This window comes from Trachypithecus francoisi, unplaced genomic scaffold (assembly GCF_009764315.1).
Source record: "Trachypithecus francoisi isolate TF-2019V2 unplaced genomic scaffold, Tfra_2.0 Lachesis_group4, whole genome shotgun sequence".
In the NCBI taxonomy this organism is placed as follows: domain Eukaryota; kingdom Metazoa; phylum Chordata; class Mammalia; order Primates; family Cercopithecidae; genus Trachypithecus; species Trachypithecus francoisi.
In genome coordinates, this window is record NW_022681469.1 from 137,875,128 (window position 1) to 137,892,339 (window position 17,212).

At 44.1% G+C, this 17,212-nt stretch overlaps 1 protein-coding gene, 1 long non-coding RNA gene and 1 pseudogene across 6 annotated transcripts in view; 2 read left to right on the plus strand and 1 right to left on the minus strand.

Annotated features, from left to right (window-relative positions):
- HECW1 (HECT, C2 and WW domain containing E3 ubiquitin protein ligase 1) overlaps positions 1 to 17,212 on the plus strand; it is a 441,946-nt gene that overhangs the window by 383,300 nt on the left and 41,434 nt on the right. For all 4 annotated transcript variants that reach the window (XM_033193922.1, XM_033193924.1, XM_033193923.1 and 1 more), the window contains 3 exons: positions 190 to 310; positions 1,072 to 1,185; positions 1,978 to 2,130. In XM_033193922.1, coding sequence (XP_033049813.1) covers positions 190 to 310; positions 1,072 to 1,185; positions 1,978 to 2,130 — 388 coding nt within the window. The remainder of the gene's footprint in view (positions 1 to 189; positions 311 to 1,071; positions 1,186 to 1,977; positions 2,131 to 17,212) is intronic.
- Positions 1,736 to 17,098, minus strand: LOC117073275. The gene is made up of 3 exons (XR_004433192.1): positions 16,845 to 17,098; positions 3,995 to 5,146; positions 1,736 to 3,261 (listed from the first exon to the last, which is right to left on the minus strand). It is a non-coding gene; the product is annotated as an uncharacterized LOC117073275 (long non-coding RNA).
- On the plus strand, positions 5,814 to 7,211 carry LOC117073274 (annotated as a pseudogene). The gene has a single exon (XR_004433191.1). The product of XR_004433191.1 is annotated as a keratin, type I cytoskeletal 18-like (transcript).

Sequence of the window (17,212 nt, forward strand, 5' to 3'; positions counted from 1 at the left end):
GGGAGGCTGAAGTAGGAGAGTCGCTTGAACCCAGGAAGTGGAGGTTGTGGTGAGCCGAGATTGCACCACTGCACTCCGGCCTGGGCAACGGAGCAAGACTCCTTCTCAAAAAAAAAAAAAAGAGAAAGAAGAAGAAGAAGAAAAAGAAGAAAAAAGAAAATGATGACCTCTGTGTGCTTCTCTCTGCAGGTTTACAGAGAGCCAGCGCAAGAGCCCCTTCCCCCTACCGGAGAGACTTTGAGGCCAAGCTCCGCAATTTCTACAGAAAACTGGAAGCCAAAGGATTTGGTCAGGGTCCAGGGAAAATTAAGTGAGTGTTCCAGTGCTTAGCACTGAATTCAGACAGTAGATTTTTCTATCCCCTTCTCCCCTAGACCCTTCTAATATTGTTTTTGAGATCGGCTACTCTGGTGTGGTAGTGGTTATGGTCTGAAGTGGGGGAAGAAGGAAGTTGGGAAGCTGAAAGGAAAGAAGAAAGGACATTAGGAAATTGGAAGGGAGGCAGGAAGAGAAGGTAAGAGAGGGAAAGAGAATGAGAAAGAACAGAATATTTTAGACAAAGACATGTAGAAAATCACAGGGTAGACCTTTTCAGAAAACAAGGAATCTTGAACTAAATAAAAAATCTCATATTTCCCTTCACTTATTCTTGGGAAAAAATTTAACTTGTTAGTCAAATTTAAAGACTCTTGGTAACTTTGTAATTGAAGTCTAAGTAAAATGTTGTTTATAGTTTCCCTTCTGGGTTTATTATTTTCATCTTAAAAAGCTGAGCCCAAACGCAGGAATTTTAAGCGATGTCCTATGAGTTGATCAAAATGAACTATCTTAAAAGCAGTTCCATATGATGGCATGCACGAGAAGTGTACACATTTTCCTTACACTCCTGATGTTTTGAAAAGCATGTTCAGATAATCCCTCGATGAACTGACGGAACCTGCATCCTGCTCTTTCCTCTTGTTGGAGAGGCTGGGGAGTGAGAACCTAAACCTGGGCACTCACAACTCACTTAGAACCCTGTCCAGCATCCTGACTTGAGGGCCACCGCTCACCACCCCTTCTCCTTCTCAGGCTCATTATTCGCCGGGATCATTTGTTGGAGGGAACCTTCAATCAAGTGATGGCCTATTCACGGAAAGAGCTCCAGCGAAACAAGCTCTACGTCACCTTTGTTGGAGAGGAGGGGTGAGACACCAGGAGTTTTATGCAGACACCTAAGCGTGGGTGGGCCAGAGCCTCAGGATCAGGGGTGATTTTTCTCAGGAAGGAGCAGGGTAGCTGTCAGCCTTCACCCCAAGGCGATTCCCTCCCAGGAGGTCCTCTTTTCAGGTATTGCCAAGCTTCAAAAAATGCCATGTTCTTCAAAAACCTAAGATTATTGATATACACAAGAGTCTGAGATCACATGGTCAAAGGATAAGCCAAAAATACAGTCCCAGGGCACTGGATCTTTTCTTTTTAGGTGTTGTGCGCTTCTGAGTATCTAATTTAAAAAACTCTTTCTCTTAAAGTGCATGTATACAACTTCATGCCAAACTTTTCATATCATTTCAGTGATTTCATGGGAAACCACCCCAACCATGAAGGACAAGCCCACATGCACACACACACGCATGCACACACTCACTGTTGCAGAAAATTCTTTTATGTGTCCCGCGACAAAGGCCTTGTGTTCAATGGGCTGGCTGTGTGTTTTAGCTCTGAGGTGTTAGATGATCAAAAGAAAACACTAAGGAAAGCTACCATGAGAGTTTATTCATGGACATCTGGTTAAGAAACATCTCCAAACCAATTACTGCATCCTCATTTTCTTGATTAGGATTGATACTTCCACTGAGATTCACTCCAAAGAGCAGAGGCTGCTCTCTGCTTTCCCCAGCACCCAACTCTGAAAGGGCACACTAGAATTTGGGTACAAACAGGTCCCCTCACCTCTGGGCACCGAATGAGCTTCCTGGACCTCTGCTTTCTTTGCAGCCTGGACTACAGTGGCCCCTCGCGGGAGTTCTTCTTCCTTCTGTCTCAGGAGCTCTTCAACCCTTACTATGGACTCTTTGAGTACTCGGCAAATGATACTTACACGGTGCAGATCAGCCCCATGTCCGCATTTGTAGAAAACCATCTTGAGTGGTAAGCTCTATAATGTTCACTTTCTTGTGTTTGAAAGTTCTCCTCTTTCTTAGTCAGAATTCAGAAGCATTTCTCAAAGGCCACTGTGTTTACAGCAGTGGCCAGATGTTATGAGGGATGAGCGTGAATGACACAGCCCAAGAAGGAAGACTCTGTTAGTCTTCACCCAGAACACAAGATGAATTTACCAAGGATGCTGATAATCTATCAACTGCAAATTGATGTGAGAAAGAATAATTAATTGCCTACTGAGAAGACACTAAGATCAGTAGACATAGGTCATGAATGTTGATAATGTTACTAAAATCATAAGGTCCCAGTGGAGGCTTCTTGGAGGTATTTATGGGTTTGAAATTCTTTGACCTTGGACCAATGTCTTTAGCACTGTGGACACTGGCTTCCGCATCTTACTGTAAGATACGGCTATTGGATCAGATGATCTCTAAGCATTCTTCTGACTTGAAAATCCAGTATGTCTTAGGTTCCTGGGTTGTCGGCTGTTGAGGCATTCTATTACCACTTACTGATATGTGTAGGCAGATTGGTATCAATCAATGCTGTGCAGTTTTGTGGTGCAGATGTGGGTATTAGAGGTCTCCAGAATGCTGCTGGGACACCTGGGATACAGGCACTTTCCTGCTGCATCACCACATGCCTGATTTGAAAATTACCGCTGCTCTGACTGCAGGAGCTCCTGCTGTTGAGAGGGAAAGGAGTCCTGGAGATGGCTAATGTGGGTTCTTCTGACATGGCTTATCTATGCTGCTGTTGAAGGGAGCCACTGGGGTAACACCTGAGCCTGCTGGCCTTAGAACCCCAGTTCCTATAGTTTGGCTATAAAGCATCAGTGTAACCCACCTGTGCTCAGGCTTCCAGCTATTGCACATGCCTTCTCTCCAAATGCACTCCCAACCCCTGAAGTTCTCGAGCTGAGGTAGAGTGAGTGACTGCACATCGAGGGTTTTGTACAAGATGAAACAAAACGTGCCCTTTGTCGCCCCAGAACTTGTGAATAGGTGGTTGATGGAGCAGAGCAGGCAAGTCACCGTGGAAGGGCCCAAGAATGGAATCTGCCTCTCACTGAGCTCACATTCAGGCAGGCTCTATTCTGATGGTAGAGAGTGCTATGACCTGTAACACAGGAATATACACACACACAGATTATACCTAATACAATCCCTCAGCTAGCTCTTAGTCTGTGAGCATGAAATTTAAGATGGTGTCTTAGAGGTCGTGAATTGGAATCAGCAATCAACAGAGAAATATTTTCATCAAATATCTTACCATATAAGACTATGCTAGGTAGTGTCAGGGATACCTTCGCTAATTTAACAATTATAAATCAAGCACATAGTATGTGCTGGGAGGATACAAACATAAAATGAGCAAGGTCTCATGCCTCAAAGAGACTAGTGTGAGGAACACATGAGCCAACCAACCATCACAGTATAATAGCTTCAATGCTCACTTATTCACATCTATACATGTGGGCATGTGTTTGCCTGAGATGCATAGATAAGCCTGAGAATTGTATTCAATCACAAGGGAAAAATATCTCGCTCTGTCCAAGGTAGGGGGTCAGGGAGTGGGGAATGGAGTCTGTGAATCTTATAAAAAGAGGGGACAGTGGCATAGGACAACAGGGACAAGCACCACGGTGGGATGAATGGAAACCAACATTTGAAGAAAACCTTGGTGTCAAGCATGTTTCAGTGCAGCCACAAAATAAGGCCACAGGTGAAGGCCTGATGGGAAGCAGAGAAGATACTGTGGCCCCCACTTGGCTGGACTGCCTGTTAAGAGTGGCCTCTGTCGCTTTCCACAGTGACCATGCCTCGCCTGCTGCCCTGTCCCTGCAATCAACCTGGCTTTGTGGCCTTCTGCTCATCCATGCATTGCAGGGCTGAAGAGGCTCTGTAGATGTTTTCGATACACTTTATCACATTAAGGAAGGAAACTGTGTGATACAGGGATTTTGCACGAATTACCAAAGTTCTCTGGATGGATCCCTGATGAGGGCTTGGCAGTGCCTGCCCTCAAAATGCAGGTTAACCACTGTGTCCTTTGCTAGAGGACTTGGCCCCGCACTAAGCATGCTGAGTTTCATCCGCTGATGGTCTCACTCATATGGAGAGTATTTGTGATGCATCCTGGAAACACAATTGCAGGTAGTTTTCTGAGCCAACTAGCAATCTAAACTGAACCCACAGTGATGAGATTTTCTTCAGCGCCACTCTTTGGATGCTGCTGACTTGTGATGAAATTGGCAGGGAACTCCCTTCTGATTTAAAGCTTCAACTCTGAATGCCTCAGTCCAGAGAGTCCCCAGCCTGGCATGCAGAACAAGCCCCTGCACCTCCACAGGGTCAGAGAGCAGATTGTATCATGACCCTCCAGGTGGAGTCACACTTTTCCTCTCTTATCAGTGGCTGCAAATTCCTGAGCAAGGGAAACTGGTTTTCTTTGCACAGAGCCACAGCTGACTGAATGTAAGCCACCTAAGAAGAGTCTTACTTAGATTTTAACAGGAAGCCCTGATCAGCTTTGGGACATCTTAACAAAACCATGATGCCGCAGTTATTCCTTTTGTTTATTTTCATACAGTAAGCCATCTTGTGCCATGAGGCAAATGGTTTAACAAACAAAACATGCAGGTTTCACCTATCTTGTGCCCTTGATTGGCTCGTTAAGCTCTTTCGCCAGCATTTTAGCAAAGGGAGGCTAGGAGAGCCCAGATCTGGTGATGTGGCTTTGGGTATTTTGCACAAAATGCTGGCAGTGTATGGGTGCTGTGGCACCTGCCTGAAGAACTGTCACTGTCATTCCTGCAGCCCGCAGGTCCAGGACACTCAGGAAACCAGAATCCTGAGTCCTCAAATCTGATCGCCCACGGCTAATGCCACTCACTGGCTGTCTCTTAACCGCCCACAGGGTGGGCGTGGCTGCTGCTGATCTCAGATCAGTGTCGGGTGCTCCTTCCACCTTCTGAGGGAGTTCATCAGGAGATTCGTGGAGGCTGTGAAGAGGATGACAATCATCAGGGCCCGTGCATCACTCATGAGCAAACGGAGAAACCAAAAGATTATAAGGCTTTTTATGGGCACAGCCTTGACTTTGTAAAGCAGGACATTGTCCCTAGACACAGGACAAGCCAGGGCGGATTTGGCCTGCAGGGAGGACAGAGGTGCCTTCATGGACACCCACGCCCTGCCCACCTCCCTTCACTCTGGAATCAGAGATAAGCATAACCACAGACCCAAAATAAACATGGCAAACACAGGTCAGCTTCAAAAGTTGTTGTTGGTTTTTTCCAAAAATAGAAATTTTATTCTCTAGTAAGGCATATCAGAAAATGCTGTGTAATTGGTATTCATCTTTTATAAAATTTATAAATGTATAAAACGCTGATGAGCTAAATGGATCTATTTTGTACTACCAAGCATAATTTTATATGTTATCATAATAATTAATAAAAATTAGATGAATTTAAAAGTCAGTTGCTTGTGGGCTAGTGAAATAGTGAAAGGACTGGAGTTTTCCCTTAACTGGAAGAATTATTACCACTTAACATACACACATTTAATACCGATTGGCTTGCTATAGAGGAATAACTGAGAAACCAAATGCACTGAGCCCTTAACTGGAAGAATTATTACCATTTAACATACACACATTTGGTCGGCAAAGCCTGAGTCCTGTTGTCTCGCCTTCCTCCCATACAGCATGAGCTTCACCACTCGCTCCACCTTCTCTACCAACTACCGGTCCCTGGGCTCTGTCCAGGCGCCCAGCTACGGCGCCCGGCCGGTCAGCAGCACGGCCAGTGTCTATGCAGGCGCTGGGGGCTCTGGTTCCCGGATCTCCGTGTCCCGCTCCACCAGCTTCCGGGGCGGCATGGGGTCCAGGGGCCTGGCCTCAGGGATGGCTGGGGGTCTGGCAGGAATGGGAGGCATCCAGAACGAGAAGGAGACCATGCAAAGCCTGAACGACCGCCTGGCCTCTTACCTGGACAGAGTGAGGAGCCTGGAGACCAAGAACCGGAGGCTGGAGAGCAAAATCCGGGAGCACTTGGAGAAGAAGGGACCCCAGGTCAGAGACTGGAGCCATTACTTCAAGATCATCGAGGACCTGAGGGCTCAGATCTTCGCAAATACTGTGGACAATGCCCGCATCGTTCTGCAGATTGACAATGCCCATCTTGCTGCTGATGACTTTAGAGTCAAGTATGAGACAGAGCTGGCCATGCGCCAGTCTGTGGAGAATGACATCTATGGGCTCCGCAAGGTCATTGATGACACCAATGTCACTCGACTGCAGCTGGAGACAGAGATCGAGGCTCTCAAGGAGGAGCTGCTCTTCATGAAGAAGAACCACGAAGAGGAAGTAAAAGGCCTACAAGCCCAGATTGCCAGCTCTGGGTTGACCGTGGAGGTAGATGCCCCCAAATCTCAGGACCTCGCCAAGATCATGGCAGACATCCGGGCCCAATATGACGAGCTGGCTCGGAAGAACTGAGAGGAGTTAGACAAGTACTGGTCTCAGCAGATTGAGGAGAGCACCACAGTGGTCACCACACAGTCCGCCGAGGTTGGAACTGCTAAGACGACGCTCACAGAGCTGAGACGTACAGTCCAGTCCTTGGAGATTGACCTGGACTCCATGAGAAATCTGAAGGCCAGCTTGGAGAACAGCCTGAGGGAGGTGGAGGCCCGCTACGCCCTACAGATGGAGCAGCTCAATGGGATCCTGCAGCACTGGAGTCAGAGCTGGCACAGACCCGGGCAGAGGGACAGCGACAGGCCCAGGAGTATGAGGCCCTGCTGAACATCAAGGTCAAGCTGGAAGCTGAGATTGCCACCTACCGCCGCCTGCTGGAAGATGGCGAGGAATTCAATCTTGGTGATGCCTTGGACAGCAACAACTCCATACAAACCATCCAAAAGACCACCACCCGCCAGATAGTGGATGGCAAAGTGGTGTCTGAGACCAACGACACCAAAGTTCTGAGGCATTAAGCCAGCAGAAGCAGGGTACCCTTTGGGGAGCAGGAGGCCGATAAAAAGTTCAGAGTTCAAAAAAAAAAAAAAAAACATACACACATCTAATACTGGAAGAATTATTACCACTTAACATACACACATTTAATACCGATTGGCTTGCTATAGAGGAATAACTGAGAAACCAAATGTAGAGTTAGAGAAACTAATGTAGAGTTTATATGAATGTTTTAATACAGCTGCTCTTACATGATTATACTTTTTAATGCCTAGCAAAAATCCATTATAAGGCTTCAAAGGATTAAACATCACTCAGGATTGACAGGGTACTCAGCTGTGGCTGGAGGCAGCATCTTTGCAGTGATCAATTTTATCTTTTTTTGTTGTTGTTATTCTGCTTCTTTATCCTTCGCTGACCTTCTTCTGTGTCCCATCCTCTTACACATTTTCTGAGTTCCCTCTAAAAAGTAAACTCTATCAGAGCAGAGACACTTTTGTCTTATTTTACTCTAGCACAATGCCTGGCACTTTGTGGTGTTCAGAACAGCTCCCCGACCACTGGGTGCATAAATGAATATTATTCCACAAGTCACACCAGTCTCTTCCTTCTACCAGGGTTAAGATTAATAGAGTGCTCCTTCCTGCCATGTGCAATTAATTGCTCAAAGTTCACACTTTTCTGTATTGTCTGTGGTTTTAAAGCCCTTGCAAAGTCAGCAATAAATGCACATGTCCCTTAAGAGCTTTACACTCTGGGAATCTGCTCTCCACGATGCATGAATGCTGCTTGTTCCTGAAGGAAGGCCTCCTCCTTCTCACACTGCACGTGCTCCTGCAGCAACCACTTCCGGGTGAGGCACTGCCCAAAGACATCAATGGAGAAACCCCTGACACTGTGTCCTTCCTCTGAAAGCTCCCCTTTGAGAGTAGGTACTTGACATTCTGGGCTTCCTGCTTCCTGTGTGTGGGCTTTGCATCCCTTGGAATAGAGCCAGCTTAATCAAAAGCCCTAGCAGGGCATCAGGATTCCACCCAGTTCCTTTCTTTCTAGTCCAGTGTTGAGACATACCAATATGAATAAATATAGTGAAAATTCTGTGTTACACACATTGAATAAGCTGGAAAAAAAAAACTGTTTGTGGGTTTTGTTTTTTTGTTTTTTGTTTTTGGTCAGGTTTTTTGTTTTTTGTTTTGTTTTGTCATGTTGCCTTTGGCCTAAAGAGACTTTCTGCAATTGCTGTTTCATTACTTATTTGTACGACTGACTTCCAAACTGAAAGGACCCTGTCAAAGTCAGCAGTGATAATATTCAGGCCAAGGAGAGAGAGGAGATAGAATCAGAAGAGCTCTTTCAAAGCTGGAGCCTATAAGGGACCAGCCATGGACCCTGTGGTCACTCATGGACACAGCCCCGGCCAGACCTGGCCACAGCAGGTCAAAGCTGGGAAATAACCCTCTCAATCAACACTCTTCTTCCACCCTCCAGTCCCAATGGCCAAACCCAACCATAAACCAGAGGACAGAGGCTCTCCAGATACTGCAACCCACAGTGGCCAGTCCCTAGGTCACAGAGCAGGGCAGAAAAAGATGGGAAATTAGTGGAGGACGGGACAGCAGGGAATGGAAAATTACCACAAGAGCCTATACATTTCAGGACATTCAACCCATCCACCAGAAATCTTATAATCTACAGAACAGTGTGTGTCTGTTGTATGTGTCTTTGATGACAGAAGTCGATGAATACTATTCCAAATTTCTTTTTTTTTTTTTTGAGATGGAGTTTCGCTCTTGTCTCTCAGGCTGAGTGCAATGGCAAAATCTCGGCTCACTGCAACCTCCATCTCCTGGGTTCAACAAGTCTCCTGCCTCAGCCTCCCAGGTAGCTGGGATTACAGGCACATGCCACCACGCCCAGCTAATTTTGTATTTTTAGTAGAGACAGGGTTTCACCATGTTAGCCAGGCTGGTCTCGAACTCCTGACCTCAGGTGATCCACCCTCCTCGGCCTCCCAAAGTGCTGGGATTACAGGTGTGAGCCAACGTGCCTGGCTTATTCCACATTTCATGTCTTCATTCTTTGATTATGATGATGTCATTTGCATATTGATGAGGCACTTATATGCTTTTTTATCCTTTTCATATTTATTGTATCCTGATTTTATATCTTTAGGGATACAGAATTTAATAATTAAGCTAAATCATGAAGGATCCATTGAGAATCTGCTAAATATACCAGGCACTGTCTAACAATATTATAACCCAGATATAATATTGTTATAACAATATTATAACCCAGATACTGAGTTATCCTACTTTTACAGATGAGGAAAATGAGGCACAGACATAAACAAGGCCATAGTCGAGGACCAGGCAGGAATAGGAACCCAGGTATCATGGCTCTAGCATCAGGATCAGCCCCCATTCAAAGGCAAAGTCAGATATGTAATCGGTCAAATTAAAATACAATGTGACCACCGCTGTGCGTACCTCTATTATAGTGCTTATCACACCATATTGTAATCATGAGGTACAAGGAACTTTGGAAACATGAATGAGAATAATTGGCTGGCAGAGAAGAGGAGTGGGGAGTTCTCGATGGAGGGCCCAGCGTTCACAGCAGATGTCGGTTTGGTGTGGCCTCAGAAGACAGAAAGAGGCTGGAAAGGCATCCTGGTGTTGGGCAGGGAAAAGCATTTGATGGCGTTCCCGGGCATTTGGGTTTTGTCATGACGATGATAATAACAGGGAGCCAGGCATGTTGTTAGTAAAGGAAGAGCCTAATCAGGTCGGTATTAAACTCAGAAAGTCAACTCTGGTTACAAGTGGAAAATGAACTGTAGTGGGCAATAGGGGAGTCATTTAAGAGGCTATTGAAATAGTTGTTGGAAGAGAGATTAAAGAATCAAAATAGGGAAGAAGCAGTAGAAATGGAAAGATTTTTCAGAAGCAGCATGAACAAATGAATGAACAAAACTTGGTGACAGATTATAAATGGTGGGAGGTTAAGTATATGACAAGCTAAATGGCTTGAAATGGCACTAGTGATCACCTAAAATCCTACCAAATACTTATCAGTGCAAAGACACCTTTTTAAAAATCAACTCACCATTCCTTCTTTATGTAGTACCCTCTATTTTAAATGATACTTCTTTATAAACTGAATTAGCGAGATTATAGTAGCACACTCCCAGATGCTGTGAGATATGTTATTTCAGCATTTTTAATATTTACCAAAACTTCGTGTCATTGGAAACTCTTCACTTACTTGCTACAAAATTATATATAAGAAACTACCAAGTTAAAATGCTCATATATTTTGAATGGAGGCATAAAAAAACAAAACTGTAAATGAATCGTGAAAGATCTAAATTTATTTTTATGTCTAATACAATGCATGAATATTGCAACTGCATATAGTTTCAAACTATTATGTTTATATAGGAAAGATTCACATTTAAGTTCAAACATTCCCTTCTCTAAGGGTCTTTCCTGAGCACTCAATTTTAAATAGTGCATCCATTTATAATTTTCCAACTTAACATCTTACTTTAATATATTGGCTGAATTTATCACTGTATAAAGTATTAATATGTTTATAATTTGTTGTCATTTCTTCCTGAAAATGTAAGCCCAGTGAGACCAGAGTCTTGCCTGTAGCTTTCCTAGTCACAAACTTGGCACTCAGTAAATATGTGTGGAAGGAAGGAAGGAAAAAAAGAAAGGAGGGAGGGAAGAAGAGAGGCTAGACAGATAGATGGATGGTTGAATGGAAGGATGGATGGATGGAATGCTTCTCAGGTAAAACTTCTTGGTTAATGATAATTTTTATCTCATTTCAATTTTTAGTTCAGAATATTTGAACTAAAATCAAATTAATAAAAACAGTAAAAAAAAAAAAATAAATTTGGGGCTTTTCACTCATTGTTGAGTGTCATTTAAGCTCCTACCAACTATTTTCTCTGAAATCACCACTGGAAATTCTTTCTGTCCCAATTATTCTGAATGTCACTTTTCCCGGAGCAAATCTAAGATGCCCTAAGTCTGAACGATTGAAATAGGTGAGTTCCTTCTCTTTCTAGGAAGAATACCAGAGCCTCAGACACGTTTTGTTCGTCTTAAGTACAGTCATGTGTCAGTTAACGACAGGGAGACTTCTGAGAAATGCATCACTAAGCAATTTTATCATTATGTGAACATCATAGAGCGGAATTACGCAAACCTAGATGGCAGAGCCTACCGCACACCTATGCTCTACGGTATAGCCTATTGCTCCTGGGCAACAAACCTGCACAACATATTACTATACTGAATACCTTAAGCAACTATAACACAACAGCAAGTATTTGTGTATCTCAACGTAGCTAAACATAAAAAAGGTACAGTAAAATCATTGTATAGAAGATAAGAAATGGCACACCGGTGTAGGGCAGCTCCATTGTAATCTTTTGAGACCACTGCTGTATGTGTGGTCTGTCATTAACTGAAACGTGGTTATGTGGCCTATGCCTGTGCTAACACGTATCATTTTAAGAAATGACTACGTTATGAGTCACTCTTTACATAATTGTCAGTGTGAGAAGGATTTTCAGAGCCAGATTTCAGATTTGAGGCTGTTAATCAGTTTCTCTGCAGCCACCAAAATGTCTGTGTCCTCCTTTATGTCTGTGGTGGTGACAAATCTAACCTTACAGGTGTCACAATCAGACATTCTACCACTTCTCAAACCGAGATTGCCAAGAGGATCCCAAGGCCCTTTGCTAACTGCAGGATAAACAGACTCCCCTGCCTCCTTCTGCCCCAGCCCCGACCTCTCTCCCTTCCCAAGCAGATACTCCCTGGGTGGTAAAAATCTTCTGTTTTCAGGTCTTTAGCAAGGGAAAGTTGGGGAGGAGGGAAGCTCTTTTGTGCATGTTTAGAGTTTGGCCAAGTGGGTAAGTGGGTATTAAGTGTAATTGTAGAGTTTTATGGAACTTAAGAAGTCCTGGATAACACACTTTAAATATCCTTTGCTACATCTGCAGAGTCTTGAATTAGTAGGTAGAAACCACAACATTATGAGATCCCACTGGGTGTCTCATGGCCCTTCAACCTCCCAGGGCCCTCCTGACAGAAGAGCTCAGTGTGGACTTTTGATCTGAGTTTAAGATCAGATAAGCCCCAGCGCCAGCCCTACCCCTAACAACAGTTCCTGGATTCTTTCATGAACATCTACAAGAGCTTTGCTGACCCCATCTCTGGCTGAATCTCAGTAGCCTCCCTATCAATTCTCAAAGAAGATGTGGAGCAAAAATTAGATGAGAAGTCACCATAGAATGTGCGGGATTGGTTAGGACTCTGCCTGTCCTATGCCTGAACCCAGCTTTCTTTAGAACATGTGAGAAACTTTCAGTAGGAAAAGAATGAACTATTTAGTTAATGATGTCCATACTGTAACTGGGTATGCAACCAAAAGAAAATTATGTTAGATTCCTCTCAACTTTGAAAACACGTGGAAAAAAAGGAATGAAATTTCTTCAGGAAAATCTACGTGAATTTATGCATATGCTAGAACATAAAAATTATTGAGAACATAAAATGAACTCAAGAAACCTTGAGTGGTAGAGACCTTTTTAGAGACAATCAATCTTTTTAATCAACAACTAGAATCTATAAAAGAAAAGAAAGGCCGAGCACAGTGGCTCACGCCTGTAATCCCAGCACTTTAGGAGGCCAAGGCAGGTGGATCGCTTGAGGTCAGGAGTTTGAGACCATCCTGGCCAACATGGTGAAACCCCGTCTCTACTAAAAAATACAAAAATTAACCAGGCCTAGTGACACATACCTGTAATCCCAGCTACTCTGGAGGCTGAGGCAGGAGAATTGCTTGAACCCGGGTGGCTAAGGTTGCAGTGGGCCGGGATCGTGCCACTGCACCCCAGCCTGGGCAACAGAGTGAGACTCTGTCTCAAAAAAAAAAGAAAGATGTATCTGAATATATAAAAATTAAAATACTTTCATGACAAAAATACCATAAACAAGGTCAAAAGACAAGCTTTGATCTTGAAAATTAATCTTTGCAACTCAAGAAAATCAGAGGTTGAAAATCTGTAATACACATTTCAAAGAGCTCTTACAACTTGAAAAAAAGAGGAGATACAACCCTGGGAAAAATGGCAGAGAATAAGAAAAAGCTGTTCAGAGAAGAACAAATTCAAATGATTGATAAACCCATTAAAAAATTTGAACTTTTCCAGTGGTGAAGGAAATGAAAACTAAGGTAACAATGAGATATCATTTTATAACGATCAAATTGCCAAAAATTAAAGAGTTATTTATCTTTGGAGGGGACATGAGTAAAAAGATGCATACATACATTGTTGGTAGAAACATGCATGAAGCAATTTTACAGCCTTTTGAGGGGGAATCCAACCCACAATATAAACTAAAATTTTAAAAACCCATATACCCTTTAGCCCATAAAGTTATCTCATAGAAACAAAAGCACTAATATCCAGTACTTTTATAATAACAGGTAATATTTATTGAGCCCTTATTATGGGCCAGGTATTTTTGCAAAGGCTCTACATGAATTACATAACCTGTTATAATCCTCTATTTTACAAATGAGGAAACTGATACCCATAGAGGCTTAAACTTGCCTAGTATAAGAGCTAGTAAGTGGCAGAGGTGAGGAGCAATCACATGCAGTCTAACTCTAGACTGCAGAATTTTCCTTTTTTTCTTTTTTTTTCTTTTGTGACAGAATCTTGCTCTGTCACCAGGCTAGAGTGCAATGGCGCAATCTTGGCTCACTGCAACCTCCACCTCCCGGGTTCAAGCGATTCTTCTGCCTCGGCCTCCTGAGTAGCTGGGACTACAGGTGCCCGCTACCACACTCGGCTAATTTTTGTATTTTTAGTAGAGGCGGAGTTTCACTATTTTGGCCAGGTTGGTCTCAAACTCCTGACCTCATGATCGGCCGGCCTCAGCCTCCCAAAGTGCTGGGATGACAGGTGTGAGCCACCGCGGCTGGCTGAGTGCAGACTTGTAAAAGTTATGCTGGACTGCTGCACAAAACACACTGGTGTGTTTATTTCAGCAGTGTTCGTAAAGACACAAACCTAGAAGCAATGCAAATGTCCATCGGCAGGGGAATGTTTGCATGTATTACAGCAGATCCACACTGCACAGTCATATGGGGCATAAAAAAGACTGAATTAGAAGCTTCCAGGTGATGGAGAGAGATTTCCTCAAGATATTGTTGAGAGAAGAAAAGCAGAAAAGCATGAAGAATGCAATTCAAAAATTGAAAAATACTAACCCCAAGCCTGTGTGTATGTAGTAGAGATACGTAAATATAAATATACTAGTATGTGATTATATGATTCAGATTTTAAAAATGGAAGGGCACATTTTAGATTATCAATATGTGTCACAGGAGATGAGCCAAGGTGACAGGAGCCAGCTAGCCATGCCAGGAGAAGCCAAAATCTATATAAAAATTACGTCTGTGTGTAAAAAATAAATAAATCTCTTACAGCCAAGATGCCATTTGGTATAAATGTCTTAGCTTAATTATTAGTGGAAAACAAATATCTTAGATATGCATTCATCAATGCACAATTCTTAGCACCTAAGGACTTGATGCTGGATTCTCCAAACTGTTCTACACGTGAGCTCCTGGCATATTGTAAATGCCCCATGTACGTGGTGCGACTATGCTCTCCCTACCCTTGGTCTCTTCCCTTCTTTATCTCTCTTTGCCATTTCTCCCCCCTTTACTCAGCACAGACCTCTTTACTAATTCCCCACTGTCTACAAAATGGAGTCTGGACTCCTCGCATTCTCAGGACAGCCAAAGCACAAGACCACCTGCCTTGAGACACCATCTGCCTCTTCCCGGCAGCTCCTCCTCTGCCCGCCCCACGCTTCCTTAGGCTTTGCTCCGCTGCCCATATGTGCTCGATTGTTTCTTCTGTTCCTCTTCTCTCATTTACGTGGGCGCAAATTTCCCACCCTGAAAATCCACTTAAAATACTGCATGGTTTCTTCATGATTTCCTGAACCTTCTCAAGACAAATATGTTCATCTTCTCTTGAATTCTTTTAAAAAACAAAGATTTCCAAACGCTTTTAGCTGGAACCTTGTTCTCCAATCTAGAACAGATGGAATTGGAGCCAGGCTCTGGCAAGGAGGAGGGGTGACTGGTCCACTGAGCCCCTCAGGCTCTTCCTCCTCCCCATCTCTATGCTTCCGTGCAAAATAGCTTGAGAAAGCACTGCTCTAATCTACTGTCTGCGTCTCTCCTTGCATCCCTCCCTGGCCACTTTGTGTTAGCTTTGAAACTGGATCAGGGCAGCATCTTATTGTTCGGGTTTGCCCTCTGCAGCCAGTGTGGTTTCTGGCATGGAGGCAGCACCCTTCAGGTCCTGAGGCAGGTGCCACACAGCAAAAGGCAAACCCAGGTTTCATGCCTGCTTCAACTCTCAGTAGACCCTGGGCAGCTTTCTTGACTTATCTGAGTCTCAGCCTCCTAGTTCACCAAAAGGACATAAGAGTGCCTGCTGTGGTTTGAAGGACGCATCCCCCAGAATTCATATGTTGAAACTTAATCACCGATGTGATGATATTAAGAGGTGGGGCCTTTAAGAAGTGATTAAATGATGAGAGCAGAGTCCTCATGAATGGGAGTAAGGCCCTTATAAAAGGCCTTGAGAGAGTGAGTTTGCCCACTAGGTACAGTAGCACCACCACGGCCACCCCCAGCTGTCACAACCGAAAATGTTTCCAGACATTGCCGTAATTCTCCTAGAAGGCAAAACCACTCTGTTGAGAACCACTGTTTTCGTGATGGAAGACTGGAAAAAGAAAAGGTTAAGCAAAATTTTTTTGCAGGATAAAAAGTATTTCTGTAGGCCTAGAGTTTTAGGAAAACATTTTCAACCTTGGAATATGTCATTGCTGCAGTTGGAATGTAGGTGTTTTTCCAAAATTCATAGGTTGGAACTTAACCCCCAAGGTGATGGTATGAAGAAATGAGGCCTTGGCTGGGCAAGGAAACTCATGCCTGTAATCCCAGCGCTTTGGGAGGCCAAGGCAGGTGGATCACCTGAGGTCAGGAGTTTGAGACCAGTCTGACCAACATGGTGAAACCCCATCTCTACTAAAAATAGAAAAATTAGCCAGGCATGGTGGCACATGCCTGTAATCCCAGCTACTCAGGAAGGCTGAGGCAGGAGAATCACTTGAACCTGGGAGGCAGAGGTTGCAGTGAGCCTAATTGCATTGCACTCCAGCCTGGACAACAAGAGCAAAACTCCATCTCATAAACAAACAACAACAAAAAGTAATGAGGCCTTTGGGAAAGTGAGTAAGTCATGAGGGCTCCACCTTTGTGAATGGGATCAGTCCCCCTATAAAAGAGGTTGAAGAGAGAGGCCTAGTCCCTTTTGCTCTTCCGGTTCTGCCATTTGAGGATACATCTAGGTGTCCATCTTAGAAGCAGAGAACAAGGCCTTACCAGACCCTGAATCTTTTGGCACCTTGATCTTGGATTTCTCAGCCTTCAGAGCTGTGAGAAATGAATTTCTATTATTTATAAATTACTCAAGCCATGGTATTTTGTTATAGCCACAGGAATGAACTAAGACACTCGTATATTAGACCTCTCTGGTTATTGGACCAGCATAATTGAGCCACACGCTTTAGTTTTCAAATGTTGGCAACTGAAGAACTTACTTTAAGTAATGACCTTCAAGTAATGACCAGGTGAGTCTCGGTGCAGTCAGTCCACTGAGTTCATGTCCTGATTCCCTGCTAGTCCATCTAGAGAGAATCTCCCAGATGCTGATATCATTTGCTTCCCAAGACAGTGGCCTCCTGGACTGAGTCAGAGGGAAAAGCTTAGACAGAAGCCACAGCTCTGTCTCCAGCCATAAGCGGGCTGCTGGAAGGATTCCCACAGAGTTGCCGTGGGCTCTTTATGAAGGCTGGAGGTTAGCTATGGCCCTGGTGTGCTCTCACCTGCCCCACAACAACCACCTCACCCTCCAAGCAGGCCTGCAGCTGCACAGGAGTTCCAGACACCATGCCTCAGTCCTCCCACA